Genomic DNA, 24317 nt, shown 5'->3' on the forward strand with positions numbered 1-24317 from the left:
GAATTTGGGTCACCTATGTTTCTATAATCTGCACTTGTTTGTTGAAATAATTTGAGATCTAAGGACTTGTAAAATGTCCTTCTCACAAACAGAAGAATTAACATTTGGCAAGTAGCCTAAAATCTAGTAAAGACAAGTAAACTTGTATTCTAAAGCACTGAGCAAGAGTTAAGCGAGAAACGCTAGTTGCCCCCATCCCCACCAGACACCCTGGCTATGACACCTTGCTATTCAACCAGTAAAAGTTCTGAGTTGGTTGAATATTGGTCACTCATTGCTCAATCATAGTTTAAAACCTATCAGTCTAGATACAACACAAATGCTTAGTATTAATTCACCCTACAAGGGAATGCTCTGTATCATAACAACAAAGCAAAGTAAAGAAGGCTTTATTACTTATGTAGAAAACAACATGTCCTTGATACTTACCTAAACTCATACCTATATAACAGGTGCACTGGACCATCACTCTCATCTACACCCTTGCTGCCCTCCCAGGTATGCTCTGTGCTTTGACCTTTTATCACATTAGACTTCCAGTACTTTTTCTCTGCATTTGGTTTAATAAGTGGGTCCTGGTCTGGAGGTCTGAGGCCTCAAGTTCCTAGGCTTCTGTTTTTCCTGTCATTGTCCTTCTGAACTAGTTATCTCTCTGAGCTGTTCCGCAATACTCTGATGAAGAGCACAGATGATGTTCCCAATAGAGTAAGCACAAAGCACTGTGCAGAAATGAGGGACCAGTTTATATGCTTAAGGAAGATTCCCTTGATCAGGGACCAGGACAAGTATCCTAGCAGATTTGGAGAGAAGTGGCCACTAGAAATGATCTCAGATGGCCACCCTTCTTTTCTGCTTTGATCCATTTCTTCCAAAAAGCCACTACAGGGCCCTGCATACTTTAGGGAACAGATAAAAAGTAGACCCCTAAGAGACTCAGTAGATCTTACACTACTGTTTTGCTCCACTGTATTGATGGGAGGTTTCTAAGCAAACCTAAGCATAACTGGCTTGGAACCTAAATGAAGTAGCGGGCAGCAGTCAAAGGCTGCTGGCTAGCTCTGAGCTGTCCTGGTTACCTTATTAGAGGAGAGACTGTAGGTGAAGTGCAGGAGGAGGGATTTTCCTTCACAGCTTGAGAAGATGCATCATCAGTGAGTGAGATGCAAAGTGGTAAGAAAAAACCATGCAGAAGGGAAACAGGAATAGCAGAACTCCCCAGATGCCTGAGGTTCCCAAACACAAAATACAAGGAGGAAGGCACCAGTGAATGGTCATAGCGTGGTGCGTGTGGTCTGTCCACACAGGGTGGCTTAGGCAGAGAGCTCTGTTGACAAAAGGGGTTTACATTAGCTATAGTAGCAATCACTCTGTTTCTAATTACCCTCTGGTTCTTTCTACGTGGACAGAATGTTCTCTCCCATCATGGAACACATTTGGCTCTGGTTTGATGACAATTTTCCTCATCGTTCGTGTCCCCGAGGAGAGATGCACTTCCAGACGGCCCTTGTTGAGGAATATGGCATAATAAGCCTGCAGCAAAACACAAAAGGGACTGAAGTTTAAACAGGAGTCGCGTCTGTCATTACACGTATGACTTAGCTGTGGTCATCTGCTCTAACATTCTGTCTGTCTTTCTCACTTTGCACAGGTCCCCTCACTGAACCTGTACCTAACCTGGCATCCCTCAAGGCCCCAGCAAAAATCCCGTTTCTGTCTCCCATAGTTCTGGGTTATACGCTCTCTTACTGCCACATTCATGTATATCCTAGGGATTTGAACTCAGGTCTTCTGCAGAGGTCCTTAGCCATTCATCTACCCCCTAGCCTCTCAATATTTACTTAAACAGAGTTGATGAGATTGCAGGAATGACTTTTTTCAATCCATTACCATTTTCCTTGTTGAGTATAAGGGGGTAGTTGGATATATTAATATCAGTTCTCTGACAAGTTTCTAATGTCTGCTTACCCGTGCCCTCTAACTTACAGGAAACACAGGGTGTCAACGAGTTTTTCTTCATTGCAATCACAAGTGGGCAGCCAGGTTCCTGAAATTTGGTTGGACTCAATCGCCTGGCGTTTAATTGCTCGCACATTAATTTGTCTCCAAGCTGGTGAAATAGATCACTGCCACAGACACGTAACTTGTCTCCCACAGTCAGAAAGAAGGAAGACAATTTCCCTTCCACAAGCATCCCTGCTTTCTTCTTGTCACTGTTACCATGGCAACCAGTATGGTTTTAATATCAGATTATGAACTCCGGGGAGCTTGGGTGCAGTCCTTGTACACAGTGCTGCTGTTATATGTTCTCCTCTCCTAGGTAGTACTGAGGCACGTGCTGTACAGTGACCACTCCGTCCTCCATGAGTGAATAAGATGTATTCTGTCAGCATTACCATCTTTTCAATAATTCACAAGATTATCTATGCAGGTATGTGCCCAGTATACAATGTGCTCAAGGTTACCCCACATCAACCCACAAGCTACCTACTCAAAAACTATTTTAGCTGATTGTTTGATATCACAAGCATATGTAAGGTGACACAATCACAAATAACATTCTGGGTATGTCAACTGTTAGCTTTCACAGATTAAAATATATTCGTTTAGGCAGCACTGATTCATAACACACTTGGACAAGTTAAATGCTGTTTTCTTTTGAAGATAACAACTATTCCATGATTTTGAAAAGCTAGACATTTATTATCTTTAAATGTTTGGGGCATTAAAATTTTATCTTTGATGGACTTTGTGATTCAGTACTACTTATCTTTTTGTTAATTGTTTTAACAGGAACATATTCTATTTTAAGAACTTACCTGAAATTTGGTTACTTAAACCATTTATTCATTGCTAAGATATTTGGACCTGATAGGAATTTAATGGTAGTGACCAAAGGGACAAATGTCCTATAGTGAAAATTGAAAAATGTTTGGTTTGGCCCTTAATCTCAATATAATCCAAGTATCAGTTGCAAAAGTGAGAAAAGGTTTTTAGTTTTCACGATTAGAAGATGAAGGACTTGGTAGGACTCCTTTCAATATCTATTCAATGATGATTACTCTTAGTGAGAAGTTAAATATTACTTGTCTTCCTCTATGTGTCAAGAAAAAATTGAGACTTAAAAAATTTAAATTATATATATTTCTTCTTAATTCTCTGCAAGAGCTCAAGCCATCTTTCCAGCCCCTTGAAAATATTTCATCCTGATAACGTGGTCCACATGATACATTTATGTAAATCTGTGGTATTTTGCCATGCAATTTAAGAACCTAACACTATATATTCCATGAACTTCTTCATGACCCCCTCTTTCGACTCTCCCATCTCAGAGGTACCACTAATATAGGATTTATTATGCCAGGATTTTCATAATTATTTTTGAGGATTCACATATATATCTGTAAATAATATGCTCAAATGTTTCTTCTGACATACACCTAGACAAGTGAAGTTATTGTGTCTCTGTTGCTATTTAGTTCTCATTCATCCAGTTCATCCCTCTTGTCTTGTTACTTTGAGGATCATCCCTTGCTACTACTGCTTTCTACACCATTAAGTCAAAATACCAAGTTTACTGCTCTTTTCTCCAGCTGATGAACCTTTGGGTACCTTTTTCTTTCCTGTTGTAAATAAGAACTGTTCTTTGGGGGACACTTTTGTACCTGTCTCATTGCATAGCCATGTCAGTGTTTGGGTCTGTGTACCAGCACTGGCTTGTAGAGTACACATACAGAAGGGATCCAACCCAGTCACCAGAGCAACTGTATCAGTTTTCTCTGTTCCCAGCAGTAAGAGATGTCTTTGACAAAGCCTTGCCAGCACTTGGCATCATTGCACTTCATAATGTGTTTCATTTCAGTGGATATAGAATCTAGTGTGCATTAAAAATGCATTCCTCTATTAGCTTGATGTTGAAAGTTTTAAAAATAATTTGGCACCTTTCTCTTCTATGAAATGTCTGGTCAGATCTGTTCATTACTGTTTCAGTTGCATCTTGGTGTTTGTAAGTTTTTTTTTCCACATTGTGATTACTAGGCGGTTTGGACGTTGTATACACAATATCTTTGCTTTTTGAAGAATAGAGAATTTTAATAATATGTGGCTATACTTATACTCTTGTTTACTAGATCTCTTTTAAGAGATCGGAAAGATCAAAACTCTCTACCCACCTATCATTCATCTAGTGTATCTACAGCTATCTCTATCTATCTATGTATCTATCTATGTATGTATGTATGTATGTATGTATGTATCTATCTATCTATCTATCTATCTATCTATCTCTACAATGTATAGATGGAGGGGAGAGACAAGATTTTTCTCTCTGTGTAGCTCTGGATGTTCTGAAACTCACGATATATACCAGGCTAGCTCTAAACTCAGAGAGATATGCCTGCTTTTGCCTCCTGACTGTTGGAATCAAAGGAGTATGCCACCATGCTCTGCTATTTTCTTCTAAACTTTTAAAACTTACATTTATTTCCATATTTACATTTTTAATTTTTCGGGAACTTAATTTTCAGTTTGATACAAAGGAGAAATTGCTTTGTTATTTCCTGTATAGAATGATCTGGGATGCTACCTTGGGGAGAGCTTTTGGGGCTGCTTCTAGAAATTTGGCAAGCACTTGTCACTGGGCTCAAGGAAGTAGGCTCAGGCAAGAGTATTTTCATTAGAGCTAATACAAAGCTCAAGGCAAACTCAGCCTAGGAATGTGTGGCATTCCTTTTATCTTGGTAAGCCTCTAGAAACAGTAACCAAGGAGCTTTGTTTATTGCCTGATTTGATCCATTTGTTTATTACCTTGTTTAATTATTTTGTCTTTGATCTAAGAACTGACCCTATTCTCTGCAAGTACCTTGAATGGTATAAAAGCTGATTGGGAAAAAAAAAAATCAACCCTCTTCAGCCTCAGCACTGGCTGGAGTCGTGTTATACTGTTGTCTAATTGTCTTTTTCTTTTCAATCCCTCACTGCCTGTTGACTGACTTAGATGGCTTGGTTAGGTAAGTGAAGGACACAGTGGGAATAGAAAGTGTGTGCAAAGGTAGCAAAAGCAAATGGAAATAAACAAGATTTGGGCCAGCAGTGAGTACACCCTGGAAGACTGGTGAAGGTAATGGCAGAATGCCTTACGTAATTATACTTAACGCTAAAATCTAGAGGAACAACATTTATCTTGGTTCCCCGAGGAAGGTACAATAAATTTGCAGACATGGGGAAAAGTAGGAGAAAGGTTAAAAGGGTACAACCCATGGTCCTGAAAAAAATCTCCATAGATACTTTTAGCCTTTGGACCTTAGTTAGAGTTACTTTTGATCCTAGACATGAAAGTTTAAAATTAGGTAAGAAATTGGAAGACAAAGATAGTGAAAGCAAGAGGAAAGACAGAGTTGTTCCATCTGCACCTCCTATTGAGGTTTTGGACAAGACAGGAAAGAATGATTGACTTCCTGCTCTGGGGGAGGACTTTGACCTGGAGGAAGAAACTGCTAAGGATCATAACAAGGATTGGCCTCCTTTCCAGGACTCTCTCAAGGGTTTTTTGTTTGTTTGTTTTCTTTTTATTTTCTTTTTTTCTTTTTGCAAAGGAACATGCATGGATGAATTGGCCCAGCAAGTTTCCGTCTGCACCCTGAGCTGACACTATGCTACAGCTCTCTGTACTTGGATCCCACTGGGAGAAAGTTGGTCTCCCAGGCATCCTGACACACTTGAGAGCACAGGTAGGACAACACTTCTGCTCCCAGAAACCCACCTGGAGCTGTTGGGACACAGGAGCAGAGGAGCAGTCTGGCACAAGATTCTTCCAGTTTCCATCTGTGCCCAGAGCTGACCCTGTCCCACAGCTTTCTGGGCCTGGATCCTACCAGGAAAGAGTGGGTCTCCCAGGAGTGCTGACACAAAGACTTAGAGGTTAAACTACTGTCAGAAACAGCAAGACCAGCTAACACCAGAGATAACCAGATGGTGAGAGGCAATTGCCAGAAACTGAGCAACAGAAACCAAGGCCAAATGGCACCTTCACAAGCCAGTTCTCTCAATATAGCAAGTCCAGGATACCCCAACAGAAAAGCAAGATTCTGATTTAAAATCATATCCATGATGATGTTAGAGGACTTTAAGAAGGCCATAAATAAATCCCTTAAAGAAATACAGGACAACACAGGTAAACTGGTAGAAGCGCTTAAAGAGGAAACACAAAAAATCTCTTAAAGAATTACAGGAAAACACAACTAAACTGTAAAGGTATTGAACAAAACCATCCAGGATCTAAATATTGAAATAGAAACAATAAAGAAATCACAAAGGGGGACAACCCTAGAGATAGAAAACCTAGAAAAGAGATCAGGAGTCATAGAGATACCAATAGAATACAAAAGATAGAAGAGAGAATCTCAGGGGCAGAAGATACCATAGAAAACATTGACAAAACAATCAAAGAAAATGTAAAATGCAAAAAACTCCTAACCCAAAACATCCAGGAAATCCAGAACACAATGAGAAGATCAAACCTAAAGATGATAGGTATAGAAGAGGACAAGGATTCCCAACTTAAAGGGCCAGTAAATATCTTCAACAAAATTATAGAAGAAAACTTCCCTAACTTAAAGAAAGAGATGTCCATAAACATACAAGAAGCCTATAGAACTCCATATAGATTGGACCAGAAAAGAAATTCTTCCAGACATAATAATCAAAACACCAAATGCACAAAACAAAGAAAGAACATTAAAAGCAATAAGGGAAAAGGGTTAAGTAACATATAAAGGCAGACCTATAAGAATTACACCAGACTTCTCACCAAAGACTATGAAGACCTGAAGATCCTGAGCAGATGTCATACAGACACTAAGCAAACACAAATGCCAGCCCAGGCAACTATACCTAGCAAAACTCTCAATTACAGTAGATTGGGAAACTAAAATATTCCATGACAAAAACAAACTTACACAATATCTTTCCACAAATCCATCCCTACAAAGGATAATAGATGGAAAACTCTAACACAAAGAGGGAAATTATACCCTAGGAAAAGCAAGAAAGTAATGTTCTTTCAACTAACCCCAAAAGAAGACAGTCACACAAACATAATTCTACCTCAAACAACAATCATTGGTCGCTAATATGACTCAACATCAATGGACTCAATTTCCCCCAAACAACATAGTGTAACAGATTAGATAGGTAAATAGGACCCAGAATTTTGCTGCATACAGGAAATGTACGTCAGTGACAAAGACAGATACTTCCTCAGTGGAAAAGGCTGAGAAAAAAATTTCTAAGCAAATGGTCCCAAGAAACAAGCTGGAGTACCAATTTTAATATCAAAGAAAATCAACTTTCAACCAAAAGTTATCCAAAAAGATAAGGAAGGACACTTCATACTCATCAAAGGAAAATCCACAGAGCTGAACTCACTATTATGAATATCAATGCACCAAATGCAGGGGCACCCACATTTATAAAAGAAACTTTACTAAAACTAAACACACACATAACACCTCACACATATTGGGTGAGCTCAGGACCCCACTCTCATCAAGGGACAGATCATGGAAACAGAAATTAAACAGAGACACAGTGAAACTAACAGAAGTTATGAACCAAATGGATTTAACAGATATTTATAGAACATTTCATCCTAAAACAAAAGAATATGCCTTCTTCTCAGCAACTCATGATATCTTCTCCAGAATTGACCATATAATCAGTCGCAAGTCAGGCCTGAACAGATACAAGTAGAGATAATTCCATCCATCCTATCAGATTACCATAGACTAAGGCTGGTCTTCAATAATAACAAAAACAACAAAAAGCCCACATACACATGGAAGCTGAACAATGCTCTACTCAATGATAAGTTGATCAAGGAAGAAATAAAGAAATTAAAGACTTTTAAGAATTTAATAATAATGAAGGTACAACATACCCAAACTTACAGGATATGATGAAGCAGTGTTAAGAGGAAAACTGATAACTCTGAGAACTTCCAAAAAGAAACTGGAGAGAGCATACACTAGCACAAATTAAAGCTCTAGAACAAAAAGAAGCAAATAGACCCAGAGTAGTAGAGGGCAGGAAATAATAAAACTCAGGGCTGAGATCAACCAAGTAGAAACAAAAAGAACTATACAAAGAATCAACAGAACCAGGTGCTGGTTCTTTGAGAAAATCAACAAGATAGATAAATCCTTAGTCAGACTAACCAGAGGACATTTTGCAAATTAACAAAATCAGAAGTGAAAAGGGAGACATAACAACAAAAACTGAGGAAATTCAGTAAGTTCCCAGATCCTACTATAAAAGCTTATATTCAACAAAACTGAAAAATCTGGATGAAATGGACAATTTTCTAGACAGATACTAGGTACCAAAGTTAAACCAGGATCAGATAAACCATCTATACAGCTTCTTAACTCCTTAAAAAATAGAAGTTTTTAAAAGTCTCCCAATCAAATAAAGTCCAGGGTTTAGTGCAGAATGCTATGAGACCTTCATAGAAGGCATGATGCCAGTACCCTCCAAACTATTTCATAAAATAGAACAGGAAGGAACACTACCCAATTCATTCTATGGAGCCATAATTATACTTATACCTAAGCCACACAAAGACCCAACAAAGAAAGAGAACTTCAGACCAATTTCTCTCATGAATATCAATGCCAAAATACTCAATAAGATTCTTGCAAACCAAATCCAAGAACACATTAAAACGATCATCCATCATGACCTGGTAGGTTTCATCCCAGGGATGCAGGGATGGTTCAATATACTGAAATCCATCGGTGAAATCCACTATATAGACAAACTCAAAGAAAAACACCACACGAGCATCTCATTAGATTCTGAGAAAGTGTGTGACAAAATTCAACACCCCTTCATGATAAAAGTCTTAGAAAGATTAGGAATTCAAGGCCCATACCTAAACATAGTAAAAACAATATACAGCAAACCAGTAGCCAACATCAAGCTAAATGGAGAGAAACTTGAAGAAATCCCACTAACATCAGGACTAGACAAGGCTGCCCACTCTCTCCCTACCTATTGAATATAGTAATTGAAGTCCTAGCCACAGCAATCAGACAACAAAAGAAGGTCAAAGGATACGAATTGGAAAAGAGAAAGTCAAAATATCACTATTTCCAGTTGATATGTTAGTATACTTATGTGACCTCCAAAATTCCACCAGAAAACTCCTACAGCTGATCAATAACTTCAGTAAAGTGCCTGATATAAAATTAACTCAAACAAATCAGCAGCCTTCCTCTAATCAAAGGATAAACATCACCCTTTATAATAGTCACAAATAATATAAAATACCTTGGGGTGACTCTAACTAAGCAAGTGAAAGATCTGTATGACAAGAACTTCAAGTCTCTGAAGAAAGAAATTGAAGACCTCAGAAAATGAAAAGATTTCCCATGCTCATGGACTGGCAGGATTAATAAAGTCCAAATGGCCATTTTGCTGAAAGCAATCTACAGATTCAATGAAATTCTCACCAAAATCCAAATTCAATTTTTCATCGACTTAGAAAAAGTAATTTCTAATTCAATTGAAATAACAAAAAACCCAGTACAGCAAAAACTATCCTCAACAATAAAAGAACTTCTAAGGGAATCATCATCCCTAACCTCCAGCTGTATTACAGAGCAATGGTAATAAAAAAAACCTGTATGGTATTGGTACAGAGACTGGCAGGTAGATCAGTGGAATAGGCCAGAAATGAACCCACACATCTATGGTCACTTGATCTTTGACAAAGGAGGTAAAACCATCCAATGGATAAAAGAATTTTCCACAAATGGTTCTGGTTCAATTGGAGGTTAGCATGTAGAAGAATGCAAATAGAATCATTCTTATTACTCTGTAGAAAGCTTAAGTCCAAGTGGATCAAGGACCTCCACATCAAACCAGATACACTCAAACTAATAGAAGAAAAAGTAGGGAAGAATTTCGAACACATGGGCACTGGAGAAAATTTCCTGAACAAAACACCAATGGCTTATGCTCTAACATCAAGAATTGACAAATGGGATCTCATAAAGCTACAAAGCTTCTATAAGGCAAAGGACACTGTCGTTAGGACAAAATAGCAACCAACAGATTGGGAAAAGATCTTTACCAATCCTACAACTGATAGAGGGCTTATATCCAAAATAAAGAACTCACAAAGTTAGACTGCAGGGAGACAAACAAAGAATTCACAGCTGAGGAATATCGAATGGCTAAGAAGAACCTAAAGAAATGTTCAACATCTTTAGACATAAGGGAAATGCAAATCAAAACAATCCTGATATTCCACCTCACAGCAGTCAGAATGGCTAAGATCAAAAACTCTGGCGACAGCAGATGCTGGCGAGGATGTGGAGAAAGAGGAACACTCCTCCATTGTTGGTAGGATTGCAGACTGGTAAAACCATTCTGGAAATCAGTCTGGAGTCTCCTCAGAAAATTGGACATTGCACTACCTGAGGACCCAGCTATACCTCTCTTGGGCATATACCCAAAATCTGCTCCAACATATAACAAAGACACATGCTCCACTATGCTCATAGAAGCCTTATTTATAATAGCCAGAAGCTGGAAACAACCCAGATGCCCTTCAACAGAGGAATGGATACAGAAAATGTGGTACATCCACACAATGGAATATTACTCAGCTATCAAAAACAATGACTTTATGAAATCATAGGCAAATGGAATGAACTGGAAAATATCCTGAGTGAAGTAACCCAATCACATAAAAACACACATGGTATGCACTCATTGATAAGTGGATATTTAGCCCAAATGCTCAAATTACCCAAGATGTACAGAACACATTAAACTCAAGAAGGATGACAAAATGCGAATGCTTCACTCCTTCTTTAAAAGGATAACAAGAATACCCTTAGGAGGGAATAGGGAGGCAAAGGTTAGAACAGAGACTGAAGGAATGCCTATTCAGAGCCTGCCCCACATGTGGCCCATACATATACAGCCATAAGATGGATGAAGCAAAGAAGTGCAGGCTGACAGGAACTGGATGTAGATCTCTCCTGAGAGACACAGCCAGAATACAGCAAATACATAGGCGAGTGCCAGAAACAAACCACTGAACTGAGAACAGAACCCGCGTTGAAGGAATCAGAGAAAGGATTGAAAGAGTTGAAGGGGCTTGAGACCCCATATGAAAAACTATGACAACCAACCAGAGCTTCCAGGGACTAAGCCACTACCTAAGACTATACATGGACTGACCCTGGGCTCCGATTCATAGGTAGCAATGAATAGCCTAGTAGGGGCACCAGTGGAAGTGGAAGCAGTTGGTCCTGCCAAGGCTGGACCCCCAGTAAATGGGATTGTTGTGGGAAGGGTGGTAATGGGGGGAGGGTGGGGAGGGGAACACCCACAAAAAGAGGAGGTGGAGGAGTTAGAGGGATGGTGGCCTGGAAACCGAGACAGGGAATAACATTTGAAATATAAATAAGAAATACCCAATTTAATAAAGATGAAAAAAAAAAAAGAAATGTTCAACATCCTTAGTTATCAGGAAATGCAAATCAAAAGAACTCTGAGATTCCACCTCATATAAGTCAGAATGACTAATATCAAAAACTCAGGTGACAGCAAATGCTGGCGAGGATGTGGAGAAAGAGGAACACTCCTCCATTGTTGGTGGGATTGCAGACTGGTACAACCATTCTGGAAATCAGTCTGGAGTTTCCTCAGAAAATTGGACATTGAACTGCCTGAGGACCCAGCTATACCACTCCTGGGCATATACCCAAAAGATGCTCCAACATATAATAAGGATGCATTCTCCCCTATGTTCATAGCAGCCTTACTTATAATAGCCAGAAGCTGGAAAGAACCCAGGTGTTCTTCAACAGAGGAATGGATACAGAAAATGTTGTACATTTATACTATGGGATACTACTTAGGTATTAAAAACAATTACTTCATTAAATTCTTAGGCAAATGGATAGAACTTTAAAAAAATCATCCTGAGTAGGGTAACTCAATCACAAAAGAACACACATGGTATACACTCATTGGTTATCGGATATTAGCCCAAAAGCTCAGAATACCCAAGATACAATTCACAAATCATAAGAAGCTCAAGGAGAAGGAAGACCAAAAAATACTCAGAGAAGGAAATATGGAGACAAATTTGGAGCAAAGACTGAATGCAAGGCTATCCAGAGACTGCCTGACCTGCAGGATCCATCCCATAAAAGGATACCAAACCCAGACAATGTTGCAGATGCCAAGAAGTATATGCTGACAGAACCCTGATATAGCTGTCTCCTGAGATACTTTGCCAGAGCTGGACAAATAAAGTGTTGGATGCTCACAGCCAACCACTGTACTGAGAATTGGATTCCTAATATAGGAATTAGAGAAAGGATTAAAGGAGCAGAATGGGTTTGCAACCCCATAGGAAGAAGAAGAATATCAACCAACCATACCCACCAGAGCTCCCAAGACCAAACCCCTATCCCAAGTATACACAGGGATGGACCTATAGCTCCAGCCATATGTTTAGCATAGGATTGCCTTGTAGGGCATCAATGGGAGGAGAGCCCCTTGGTCCTGTCAAGTCTCGATGCCCCAGTATAGAGGCATCTCAGAGTAGGGAGTTGGGAGGGAGTGGGTGAGTGTGTGAGGGAGCAACCTCATAGAAGCAGGACAGTGAGATGGGATGCAGGTTTCTTGGGGCAGAAACCAGGAAAGGGGATTTAAAAAAAAGAGTTCATCAAGCTTATTGAAAGATTTGAGGAACTTCTCAGAGAACAAAGGAGCAGTGGTAGTTCATATTTGAAAAAGATGTACCAATAGCAGAGTCAAAATGAAGAATTTTGCCTCTTCCTGTGGGGTGATGTCACAGGTGAGGCAGGTACAAGATAGGAGTCCTGTCATTGGATGAGAAGGAAGGATGGGTGGGAGAAAAGTTTGAAGGGAGAGGAGGAGACTGGAATGGAAAGGAGGAAGAGACAGGAGGGACAGGGAGAGAAGCCAAAGGACAATATGGCAGGTGATGCTAAGATTCCACGCTGTACCTTTACAGGTTGTTATGAATGTTTTTAAGGGATGGACGTGTATTGGGCTTTGTATGTTTAGGTGGGCAATTATATCTTATCAATTGGTCCAAAGGTTATTGTGTTGTGTGTTCTTTCATGTAGCGATTTAAGTGTGAGAAAGTGTGCAGCAGCTGGTCGAGGCTGCCACGGAATTAGGATGTGTGTTTCTGGCATGGAAACCTGCCCTGGGAACTAGATAGGTAGAGAGATTGCTGCCAGGCTCAGAGAGAGGCCTTTGGCAGTGTGATATGGGATGGAGCAGAGCAGGTGAGACACTTTGCTGACTGAGAATTAAGATATCCAGCAGATATCTTGGGGCACTGTGGTGTAGACCTAGTGGGGATAAAAGACAGCGTTTTCTTTTTTGTTTGTTTGTTTACAACAGATGGAAAACCAACATGATAGGCTTGAATCTACTAGTAATCCTGAGTTGAGAGAAAGTTTTATTTTCTAAGTAAGAGGAGGCCAGCACCATGTTAAGTCATGTGATCTCTCAAGTGTGGGGATTTAAACAAAGAAACAGGGAAGTAGCCTGGGCTGGCAGGCTGTAGGTCCCCTGCTATGTGATAAGTAATGGCAGATCAGAGAGTTAGAGATTAAAAGCTGATTTTTATGAAAGTTGTTTAGAAAGTCTTTCAGGATATTCATATTCCTTTTAATGTGGGCTCCACAGGAATTTTGGGTTGAAATCCTAGTTAGACAAGCTACTTCTTAATGATAGGTATTATTAAAAGGTGATTTTGTTTTTAGAAAGAAGAGAATAAAGAGATTACCCGAATCACATGGGGATTTTCATCCATGGTTTGGAACTTAGATAGGGAAAAGTTAGTCACTGACTCCAAGTAGAGAGTTGTGATAAATGTCTGTAACACCAGGCAGAGTGAATACAGACATATATTATAGAAGTTATTAAGGTTAAATAAAAATCTGTGGCTCTGGGTAGAGAGCTTAACAGATGGATATAGTTTGGGCTAAAGTCCTGAGTTTTAAGTTGTTTATTGGTATTAGAATTGATAGAAGGTGTTTAAGTTTGTTTTAATGAGAGTACAGAGATTACCGTAATCATGTGGGGATTTCCATCCATGGTTCGGAACTTAGATAGGGAAAAATTAGTCACTGACTCCAAGTAGAGTATTGTGATATTTACAAGTTATTAAGGTTAAGTAAAAATCTGTGGTTCTGGGTAGAGAGCTTAATAGAGAAATATATATTTAGGGTATTAAGGTTAAAGAAAAACCTGTGGCTCTGGGTAGCGAGCTTTAAAGTCCTGGTTTGCTTATTGATATTGCAATTGATAGAAGGTATTTGGTTTGTTTTATAAATTACCCCGCTAAAGGCCATATGGCTTGTTGATGCAGGCTAGCGAGGGTTTGTGGTTATTTTTGATATTTACCACAACAGGAAGCTCTGATTTTCTTAACGTGGGCTCCACAGCAATTTTGGGTTCATTTCCTGATATCCTTAGAGTACAAAAGCCTATCAGGCTCATTGGGTAGTTTACTTCCTTTTTTTAAAAAAATGTTTAATCTTCATAATGCGTGTGACTTTGAGTTTTATGGTTATATTATTACTCTGGGACAGAGTGCAAGATACAAGCTTTTCTGGTTACAGACTAAGAAACACAGTATTTTGGGAGAAAGAGTTTGTCTTTGTGTTGTTAAAAAGTGTGATTAGGCTCTGGAAACCTCACAGAGTCATACTGATCAGATTTGATAGAGGTAGACCGCCTGAAAAAATTGATTCAGGAGAATCAAACAAAAAGATATCTCGATTCTAAACTTTTGTCTTGAGAAATACTTGTATTTTACAGAATGTGCCTACTTGGATTCCTGGTCTCAAGGACTTTCAGCTGGGTCTAGTCAGGACACATCCCACTACAACATTTGCTTCATTCTTCCTATCCCCTAACCCCATGTGCAGCTTGAAGAAGTTATGGAGGAGTCATCGCCCTAATTCCCTGGAATTCTGGGGGGCTCAAAGCAGTTATTCTAAAATTTTTATGAGGAATTTAAAGTTGGTTGTAATTTAACAGAGAGGAATTAGCTAGATTGAGTTGTGCAGTCATAATCTCATTTGGTAACTAAGCTAAAATCATATCTTTGCTTTGGTATAGAATTTATTTGTCAAAAAAGTTTAAAAGTACAAGGTTTAGAGCCAGTCCTTCTATTGATGTCATTACACACTTCTGAGTTGATTACACATGTGAGTTAAGGGCCAAATAACAAATTCATGGCTCTGACTTGGTGAGAGTACTTTCAAGATAATATTAAGATATAAAGAGAACAGTCTAGATTGTCTTATATAGATAGATGGTTTTCAAAAATGTCAGAAATCCACAAAATTTGAGATTAAAGTTATTTATCTTTTGTTGAGACATATCTGCTCCTAACAGTTCCCCTTTGGCGAATTTAATGAATTTGAACATCTCTACCTCCAGGTGAGCCAATACTTTGTGGCTAGGCAGCCACTGGACAAAACTGCCTGTTTCATCTACAGACAAAGTACTGTCCAGAAAAGGACAAAGTTTGCAGAATAGTTGACTGATAAGCTCTGCCAAGACAGGGTGATCAGCCCTTCAAAGTCTGCATTACAAAGGTTTGTCAGATGATTCTGGGCCTGAAGGCTGAAGACTGATGCTCCGACAATTTGAGGAATAGTGGGACTGTCCAGGTGATCAGCAGTCTCTATGAATTAGCTAAGTTTGGAAGCAATGTTTTGTGCTTCTCATATTTTCAGGTAATATTAATCACCCTTGGATTTCTGATGTGGTTGAAGACTGGTAGTCTAATAAGCAACCCAAGCTGTTTAGTATTGAGAAAGATAACAAGTATGAAAGGGTGGTTTTTCAGGTGGCATAGGATCTAAAACCAGGATATAAGTCAGGTATAGTCTTTTAGGAAGTGGTTAATGGACAGAATTGATGGACTGGGTGTTGAGTTTATCGTATGTTTTATAAATTAGTAGGATGGTAATAATTATACTCAATTTATATATAAGGGAAAAGGCTTTTTAACTGGACAAAAAGGGGGAAATGTGGTTGCCCTGGAGTTATCTGTATTTTGATGCTAATTCCTCTGCCCCAAGGATGGCTGCATAGTCTTGTATTCAGGACTCAGGTGACCTCATCAGAACCTTCTCCCATTGAATTTGTAAAATAAAGGCAAGAGTGAGTGATTTGGGCAGGGGAAGGGAAGTTGGAGGGGAGGAAGAGAGAGAAATCATCGGAGGAGAAAGGAGCTGAAGACTTGGCATGGAAAAACCGCAAGTTATGAGGGATTTCAGAGCTGGGGAATAGGATAGATCTGCCCAATCTAGGCGCTAGCTTGTACTCATATTAATTGAGTTGTGTTTTCTTTGCGCCGGTATATTCAGGTTGGAGAGGTTACTGCAACATCTTCCCGTGACTTTGAAGAGCAACAGAGATGAGGGGCAATCTCTTATTTTAAATCCTAGTGTTACTCTGTTAACACCTCTTCATGGAGGAGTATAACAAGCTGTAGAATGAGAGGAAGGCATACAAGGATATGTTTTGCAATGCCCTGTGTTTAAAGTGCAGGATCAACAAGGGAACCCTGTTAGATACACACTCTAATTTCCTTTAAACAGCTAAAGGAACTAAAAGCAGTCTATGTTCAGTGTGGACCTACTGTTCCGTTTACCGTGGCTATGTTGGGTGGCCTGTCCACTGAGGCTCTTCTGCCTGCATATTAGCAACAGTTAGCTAGTGCATGTTTGAGAGGAGGAGATAATCTGTTACGGAAAATGGAATTTTTTGAAAACTGCCAGCAGACAGCAGATTTAAATGCTAGAGCTAGCAATCTGGTTACTTATGAGATGTTAGCAGGAGAAGGTCAATATCAGGATATACAGAATCAGTTACAGTTTAATCCTGGCACTTATGTTCAAATTGGTGCTGCTGCTTGTAGGGCAGGGAATACCTTGCCTACTAAACAGGATTTGTCTCAAGATATTTCAAAAATAAGGCAAGGACCTGATGAGCCTTTGAGGAGTTAGTAGGCAGGCTGATGAAAGCATTCGGGAGAGTATTTAGAGATGCCAATGCTGGAATGCTTTCAGCAAAGCAACTGGCTTATGAGAATGCAAACACAGCCTGTCAGGCTGCCGTAATAAGACCTTATCGAAAGGCTGGAACTATTACAGACTGTATTAGATTATGTTCTGACATTGGTCCCACTTACGTGCAGGGTATGGCCATGGCCCTGGCACTACAGGAGAAAACTGTACAACAAGTTTTGCTTCAAAAGACTGGAAAAGGAAAAAGGAGAATTAATGGGCCTCCTGGAAGTTGTTTTGTGTGTGGACAGATAGGATATCAAGGGAGGAGTTGTCCAAATAGAACTAAGGAAAATAGTAATGAGAGAAAAACTGGGGCTCTGTCCTAGATGCAGGAGAGGGACACATTGGGCTAATGAATGCAGGTCTAAGAGAGATGACTTAGGAAATCCTCTCCCTTAGGGAAATGGGAGAGAGGGCCAGTGCCGGACCCCGAAACAATGTTATGGGGCAATGCAGTTCATTCCTCAGCAAAACAGTTCTTTCAGGATCTCTTTGGAGCCACCCCAGAAGTGCAGAACTGGACCTCAGTCTCTCTGACTACATAGTAATAACTCCTGAAATTGGGGCTATATGGTCTGTTACTGTCAGGAACTGTAGGACTGTTATTAAGAAGAAGCAGTGCCACTGTGGTAGGATTGATGACTGCTTCAGGAGCTGTAGATGCAGACTATACTGGGGAAATTAAAATTATGACTTCTTCGCCTACCCATATTTCTGTCATTCAACCGGGACAGAGAAGTACTCAATTACTCCTTATACTGTTGGATATTTTCAACCTTACATTGTTTCTAATCTGTCTGTTAATTTATGGGGAAGAGATGTAATGAAGGACATGGGAGTCTTTTTATACAGTCCAAATAACAAATGTTTGATTGTGGTTATTTACCTAACAAACCATTAGGAAAACAAATACCAGGGAAAATTAGAACCCATTATAGTTACCCCTAGAAAAGGAAAAAACCGATCTAAGGGTATTTTTAATGGAGACGTTTGACAAGCCTACACTCCATGTAGATAAAATTCCTTGGAAAAGTGATATTCCTGTCTGGGTGGACCAGTGGTCTCTTACTTAAGAAAGAAATTCTGGCTACTCGACAGCTAGTGCAGGAGCAATTGCAAACTGGCCATGTTGAACTTTCCATTTCTCCCTGGATCTCACCCATATTTGTAACTAAGAAAAAAAAAATCAGGCAAGTAGAGATTATTACAAGATTTATGAAAGGGTAGTGAAACCATGGAACTTACGGGAGCATTACAATCTGGCTTGCCTACTACAGCTGCCATTCCAAAAAATATGCATAAAATTAATATAGATTTAAAAGACTGTTTTCATACTATTCCTTTGCACTCTGATGATTGTAAAAAGTTTTCATTTAGTGTGCCTGTGTGTATAAAAGCTGAATGGGAAAAAATAAACCTGCTTCAGCCTCAGCACTGGCTGGAGTCGTGTTATAGTGTTGTCTAATTGTCTTTCTTTTTCTTTTCAACCCTCCCTCCTTCCCTTGAGACCCTGTTGGCTGACTGTGCTGGCTGGGTCACCACCTTTCGGCCATATCCATTCTTCTCTATTCTGTATTTATTACCAGGACAGAATTTCCCAGGAATGAGTATATTACTACAGTTTAAATCTCTGCTTAGAAGGAGCTAACGTCTGATACAGCAGCCCTCCCACCATATTTCTCTATTTATGTAGTTTTGGTGGATTTTGATCTTGAATATAAATTAAAAAAAACAAAAACGTAACATGCTATACTCGGCAAGAAAGACAAGATGGTGGTCTAACTGAAATGAAATCTATACATCGTATTAAGGAGAATTGACATATTTTTAATAAGTTCTTCTTTCTTAAAAAGATAAATATGGGCACTTATTGAGGATGCCTTTAATGGCTTTCAACAACACTTTACAGTTTTTTTTTTCATCTATGTCCAACTCGGTGTGTTTATTTTTAAAACATACAGTTCCTTTTGTTTTCTACCTACTCATTTTTGTTGTTGTTGTTGCGTCAGCGGAGAAGTCGATGCATATGAAACAGCCATCCTTTCTTAGGTCTTATTTTATAGCACGTCACATATCTATGATGTTCTTCCATCAGGACCAGTGGCCATCAGTTTTTCACAGACAGAATGTTTCTTCCTCTTAGTTCACTATGTGTGTGGTTTTTTTTTTTTTTTTTTTTGGTTTTTTTTTTTTTTTTTTGGGGCCCGAACCCAGGGCCTTGCGCTTCTTAGGCAAGCGCTCTCCCCCTGAGCTAAATCCCCAACCCCCCCCTTTTTTTTAAATTGAATATTGTTAAATTTTACCCAATGTTTTTTACTAATCTCTTGAGATGGCTGTATGATTTTTAATTTTAAAATATTGGATTGTAATTTCATTAAGAATTGTCTATTTATTCGTTTTGTGAATGTGTGTGCGTGGATGTGCATGGGGCTCTTGGGGCCATGGCACAAGGGATAAATGCAAGAATGAGAGGAGTGCTTTTGGGAGCCCATTCTGTTCTTCCCATATAGGCCCTAGGGATCAAACTTGTACAGCCCATCGCCAGCAAGGACCTTAGCCTACTGGGCCTTCTCATTTGCTTCTATCACAACAGTCTTGAGATTCTCATGCTTATGCAGTGTTTGCTCCTCTTAACTAATCTTTTCTTGTTGGTGTTATTGTGTTTTAGAGAAGGAAATGAAAACTCTATTGCCTACCAATGATTATTTAATATTAAAATGTTGCAGTTTAAAAGGTCTCCGGTCAAGGCCTGCGAGATAGCTCAGTTGGTAATGTACTTGCTTTGCAAGCATGAGGCGAACCTCAGTTCAATACCCAGAATCCATGTTTTTAAAAAATTCAGGTGTGCTGGGTCATGCCTGTAACTCTAACACTGAGGAGGTGGATACAAGCAGATTCATGGGGCATGCTGGCCAGGCAGCCCAGCCTAGCTGGTGAGTTCTAGACTAGTTTGAGACTTTGTTTCAAAAATAAAGATGGGTAGCTGCTGAACTTTGACCTTTACACTTAGACACAAGCACACATATGACAGACACCTGTGCCTAAACATACACATATCCTTCCCTACAGACACATATACATATACTGATATCTAATAAAAATGATACCATCTCATCTGTAAAGGTGTTTTCATATTCAAAGTTATATCTGTAATGCTGCTTGTATATTTGTGTGATCATACCTTACTTGGCAATAGCTATGATTTGTCTCACTTAGAATGATCAATCCCCAGCCAACCAAGATAATAGCCAAAATAAGTGATTCAAGGCTAAACTATAAAACCAATTAAATGGTGCAATGCAAGGTACATATGTCACCAACTGAACATCTCCCTACCCTCTAGAGGTGCTGTTTAAAAGTGAAGGGAAAATGTCTTATGACTGGGCTGTGGAGGTACCTGTGTAGTTTGTCTCCGTTTTCTCCTGGGTGGTGTGAGTGTCCCTCCACTTCCCAAGAGAATGATCCCAGACTCGTTCCTGGTACTGAAGGACAGGTTGATTTCCGTTCCGACATCAATGGACACAGCAGCAAGCTCTACAAAACCAGGCTTGGGGAAACTAACTGTGTAAACATTCTGTTGGGACAAAAGAAAAGGATCGTTAGAAATGAGGGGCCAAATTCTCCACACCACCTCCTTCCTCAGGAAATTCAACATGATTACAAAAATAGTGTAATTTTAGGGAGCATGAAATCTATAGTCACCTTGAAAGCTTAAGGACAGCTGAAGTTGAAGTAATATTGTTTCAGTGACTCTTCAGAATAGTTCAGTTTAAAATTTAAAAAACTATGGCCTCTGTTTTAAATATTGGACTATTGACATGAAGCATGGAAGATATTTGGTAGGTGAAATTTCCTTTTGGTTTGAATCTACCTTGCTGTCTCTTAATTCTCTTGACTATGTAGTAACAGTTTTGTTTTTTTTTTATATTTTAAAGGTGTGTGTGTGTGTGTGTGCATGCATGTGTGTGCATGTGCATGTGTTTGTGTGTGTGTGTGTGTGTGTGTGTGAGAGAGAGAGAGAGAGATATCATGGCTTATATCTATATTCTTCATCATGATGAACCCATGGGAAAATGTTCATTCATATCAAGAATATTTAGAATAATTTCTAGAGAAACAACCTAATTATTAAAAATAAATAAACCAAATATTCCATATCTGCTTTTTTTCAAAATAAAAACAATACCATTGTTTTCTTGTTGACCAAAGAATTCATATACTCATGCTTCAGAGACTAACACAGTACAAAGGAGAAAGTCACCCACTTCCTAAAGCCATGAAGAAACATATAGCCTTAAACAGATATCATCTGTTCATAAACTTTACTTTTCACAACCTTGTCCTCCTCTTCCTCCCTTCTATCTGTTTTATATCTAGATTGAGTCATCTTTTTACTTAGATTGCATTTAAATCTAAGTTGCATGCATGCATGGCTGTTGGTGTGTGTGTGTGTGTGTGTGTGTGTGTTGTGTGTGTGTGTACGTGTTGTGCATGTGAATGCAATGACCATAGAGGTCAGAAGAGGACTCTATATGTACCTTGTGATGGAGTTACAGACAGTTGTGAATCATCTTTTGTGGGAACACAGGCAATTCCTCTTCAAGAGCAGAACAGGCCCTTAGTGACTGAGCTATCTCTCTGGTCCTGCAACCTCTCTTTTTAAATAGAGAATTTTTTTGCCAGTAAAGATTGTTTATCACCACTTATAATATCTGGAGGAGTTCTACATTCTGAAAGTGTTGCCATTTATTTCAGCAAGACCATGTCATTGGACATTTAACTGACCTAAAATATTAATTTTTAAAAGTCTTGTGTTTTGATTTTTTTTGTTTTCTTTGTTTCTGTTTGTTTGCTTGTTTGGAGTAAAAGCAAAAAATCCTTTCATGTGGACTATCCCAGCTCCCTTCTGCAAATAGGGTTCTAAGCTCAGTTAAATGGCACAGAAGTAGGTGAAAAGTAGTTGGTAAAATCTCCTTTCTATTCTGATTTTCAAATTTCACAGTTTTAGATGGTTCAGATAAAACTACTGCACAGACTTTGCAATATATATCCATATTAAATTCCTGTATCCTGTTTTAGCCAAAAATTTTGATTCTGGAATGCCTTTACATATGCATTGCCAAGGTGCACACAGCTTGTCCAGTCCACTGCTCTCAACAGCTAGCTTTCCACTCTAGCAGATAAACCTTTTGACCACACATAAGAGTTAGACATTGAAGATTTAAACTCTCAGTAAAATTTTCTTCTAGAAGACAGCATAAACCATTAGAGTTTTAATTCCTTCCGCATTTCTTCCTTTCTCGTTAAGTTTGGTGTGGGAGGCTGTGACCATTTCCCACTAAAGCCTGTAACTACGAAGACCCAGGCAGGTCTGTTCCAATCTTGACCCACTGCTCAGAAGGCAAATTTACTCTTTCGGGTTCTCTGTCCTTTCTTCTGGAGTGACTCAAAATGACTTAGATTGGAGGAATCTATCAGAAGGAACAGTTTAACACAGTAGGTAAACAAAAATTTGTTTTTCATAGATTCAACATTTTCTTATTTTAAAATCTCATCATTATAGATTTTCCATAAAATTCTTGCTAGTATTTTCTGGTCATCTTTAATTGTACCATAGATATTTTAAGAGATAAAAGTGATGTTCTTTGTGTTTTCTCAAAACCAAATGGCCAGAATTGAAGAGTCACTCCTGAGTAGGCATCCCTGAGATTTTGCATCTATCACATGAGTCTTTGCAGACATGAATGAGGTACAACACACAACTTCAAAGCTGTAGGCAAGATGCTACATACTGGAGGGAGGGTGGATGATGCTACTGTTCGTGTGGACTACTGATATATCCTAGGGAAAAAGGTAATCAAGCTGTATAATATGGAAAGGGGAAATGGAGTTAGGAAAGACGACAAAGCTGAGAAATAGTATTATTGGAAAGGAAGAGAGACCCAATCAGAAGAGCTATTCATATTAAAGGTACCTGCTCTATACTTAAGAGCTATATGATTTGGAAAGTAGAGTATAATTTTGGCTCTTCATAATACATTTCCATTGCAGTGATTGGTTGAATGCTTTTGTCTTAATATGTCATGTACGCATGACTAAGAAAAGATCGGTACAAGTCTAAAACACACTAACAAGGGAACAATTCTAATAAAAGCACTCATGTGAAGTAACTGAAGTATGATAAAAATATGTTATAGAACCTTTAGTAACAGACCAACCTCCAGTGAACAGCCTTTGGTCACACCAACATAATTGGGGCTGCTGAGGATATTGTAAGGAGTCCTTGAAATTTCAATGTCCTTGAGGCAGCCGGAGTATTTCTTCACATTGACTTCTGGCCTGTTGAGGGGGGCAAATGGAGAGCAAAAGGAGTTCCATTAGATGGGTGGCGGTGTAGACTCTGAGCACTGGGGAGAGCCATGTGTAAGAAACACACACACAGGCAAGAGCATGTCTATCACACGTGCACTCAGTAAACCCTGATTTCTATATGTGATGGTTGGATTGAGAGCAAGTTGACATCACTCTGCACCAAGAATTCTGATGCTGTTCTCCTCTCTAAGAGAAACTTCACTGACAGCATTTTAATATGAGGCCAAGAAATCAACTCATTTATTAGTGCTTCACATGCATAATGAAATAAGTGCTTCTTGTTCCTTGTTTCCACTAAAGAGCAGATGATTGTGTGGGCAAAATAATTCAATTATTTACAAAAAGCTCTTAAAAGTTTTGTTTGAAATTGTAGGAAGAATATTTGGAAATGTTTATTTGACATCTTCCTGAAGATCTAGAGGTGTGTGTGTGTGTGTGCGTGTGTATGTGTATGTGTGTGTGTGTGCACATTTTTTGTGGATATGTTTGCATTTGTGAGTGCATGTGAGAGAGTGTGTGCATATGTACATGCATGTGTGAGTGTGTGAGAAAATATGTGTACATAAATGCGTGTATGTATGTGTGTGCCATAACAATAAGGCAACCTAATGCAAAATAGTTCTTTTAATATGGTTGATACCTTATCCACCTAAATCTCACTTGAATACTTGCTTTCTGCTCACTAAGACACAGCATGCATGTCAAAAATTACAAGTCAACTAGAAATTAATTCCTTGCCTTTAACTCTAACATGTGGCTCAGATTATTTGAAATTGGCCAAGTCATCTGATTTTTCTA

At 39.0% G+C, this 24317-nt stretch overlaps 1 protein-coding gene across 1 annotated transcript in view; it reads right to left on the reverse strand.

Moving 5' to 3' along the window:
- Positions 1-24317, reverse strand: part of Lama2 (laminin subunit alpha 2) — a 470233-nt gene that overhangs the window by 25930 nt on the left and 419986 nt on the right. Inside the window, exons 55-57 of the mRNA XM_032895270.1 lie at positions 23366-23486; positions 20545-20721; positions 1382-1530 (exon numbers count right to left, since the gene is read on the reverse strand). Of these exons, the coding sequence (XP_032751161.1) occupies positions 1382-1530; positions 20545-20721; positions 23366-23486 (447 nt within the window). The remainder of the gene's footprint in view (positions 1-1381; positions 1531-20544; positions 20722-23365; positions 23487-24317) is intronic.

The sequence above is a fragment of the Rattus rattus genome, chromosome 2 (assembly GCF_011064425.1).
Source record: "Rattus rattus isolate New Zealand chromosome 2, Rrattus_CSIRO_v1, whole genome shotgun sequence".
Classification (NCBI taxonomy): Eukaryota; Metazoa; Chordata; class Mammalia; order Rodentia; family Muridae; genus Rattus; species Rattus rattus.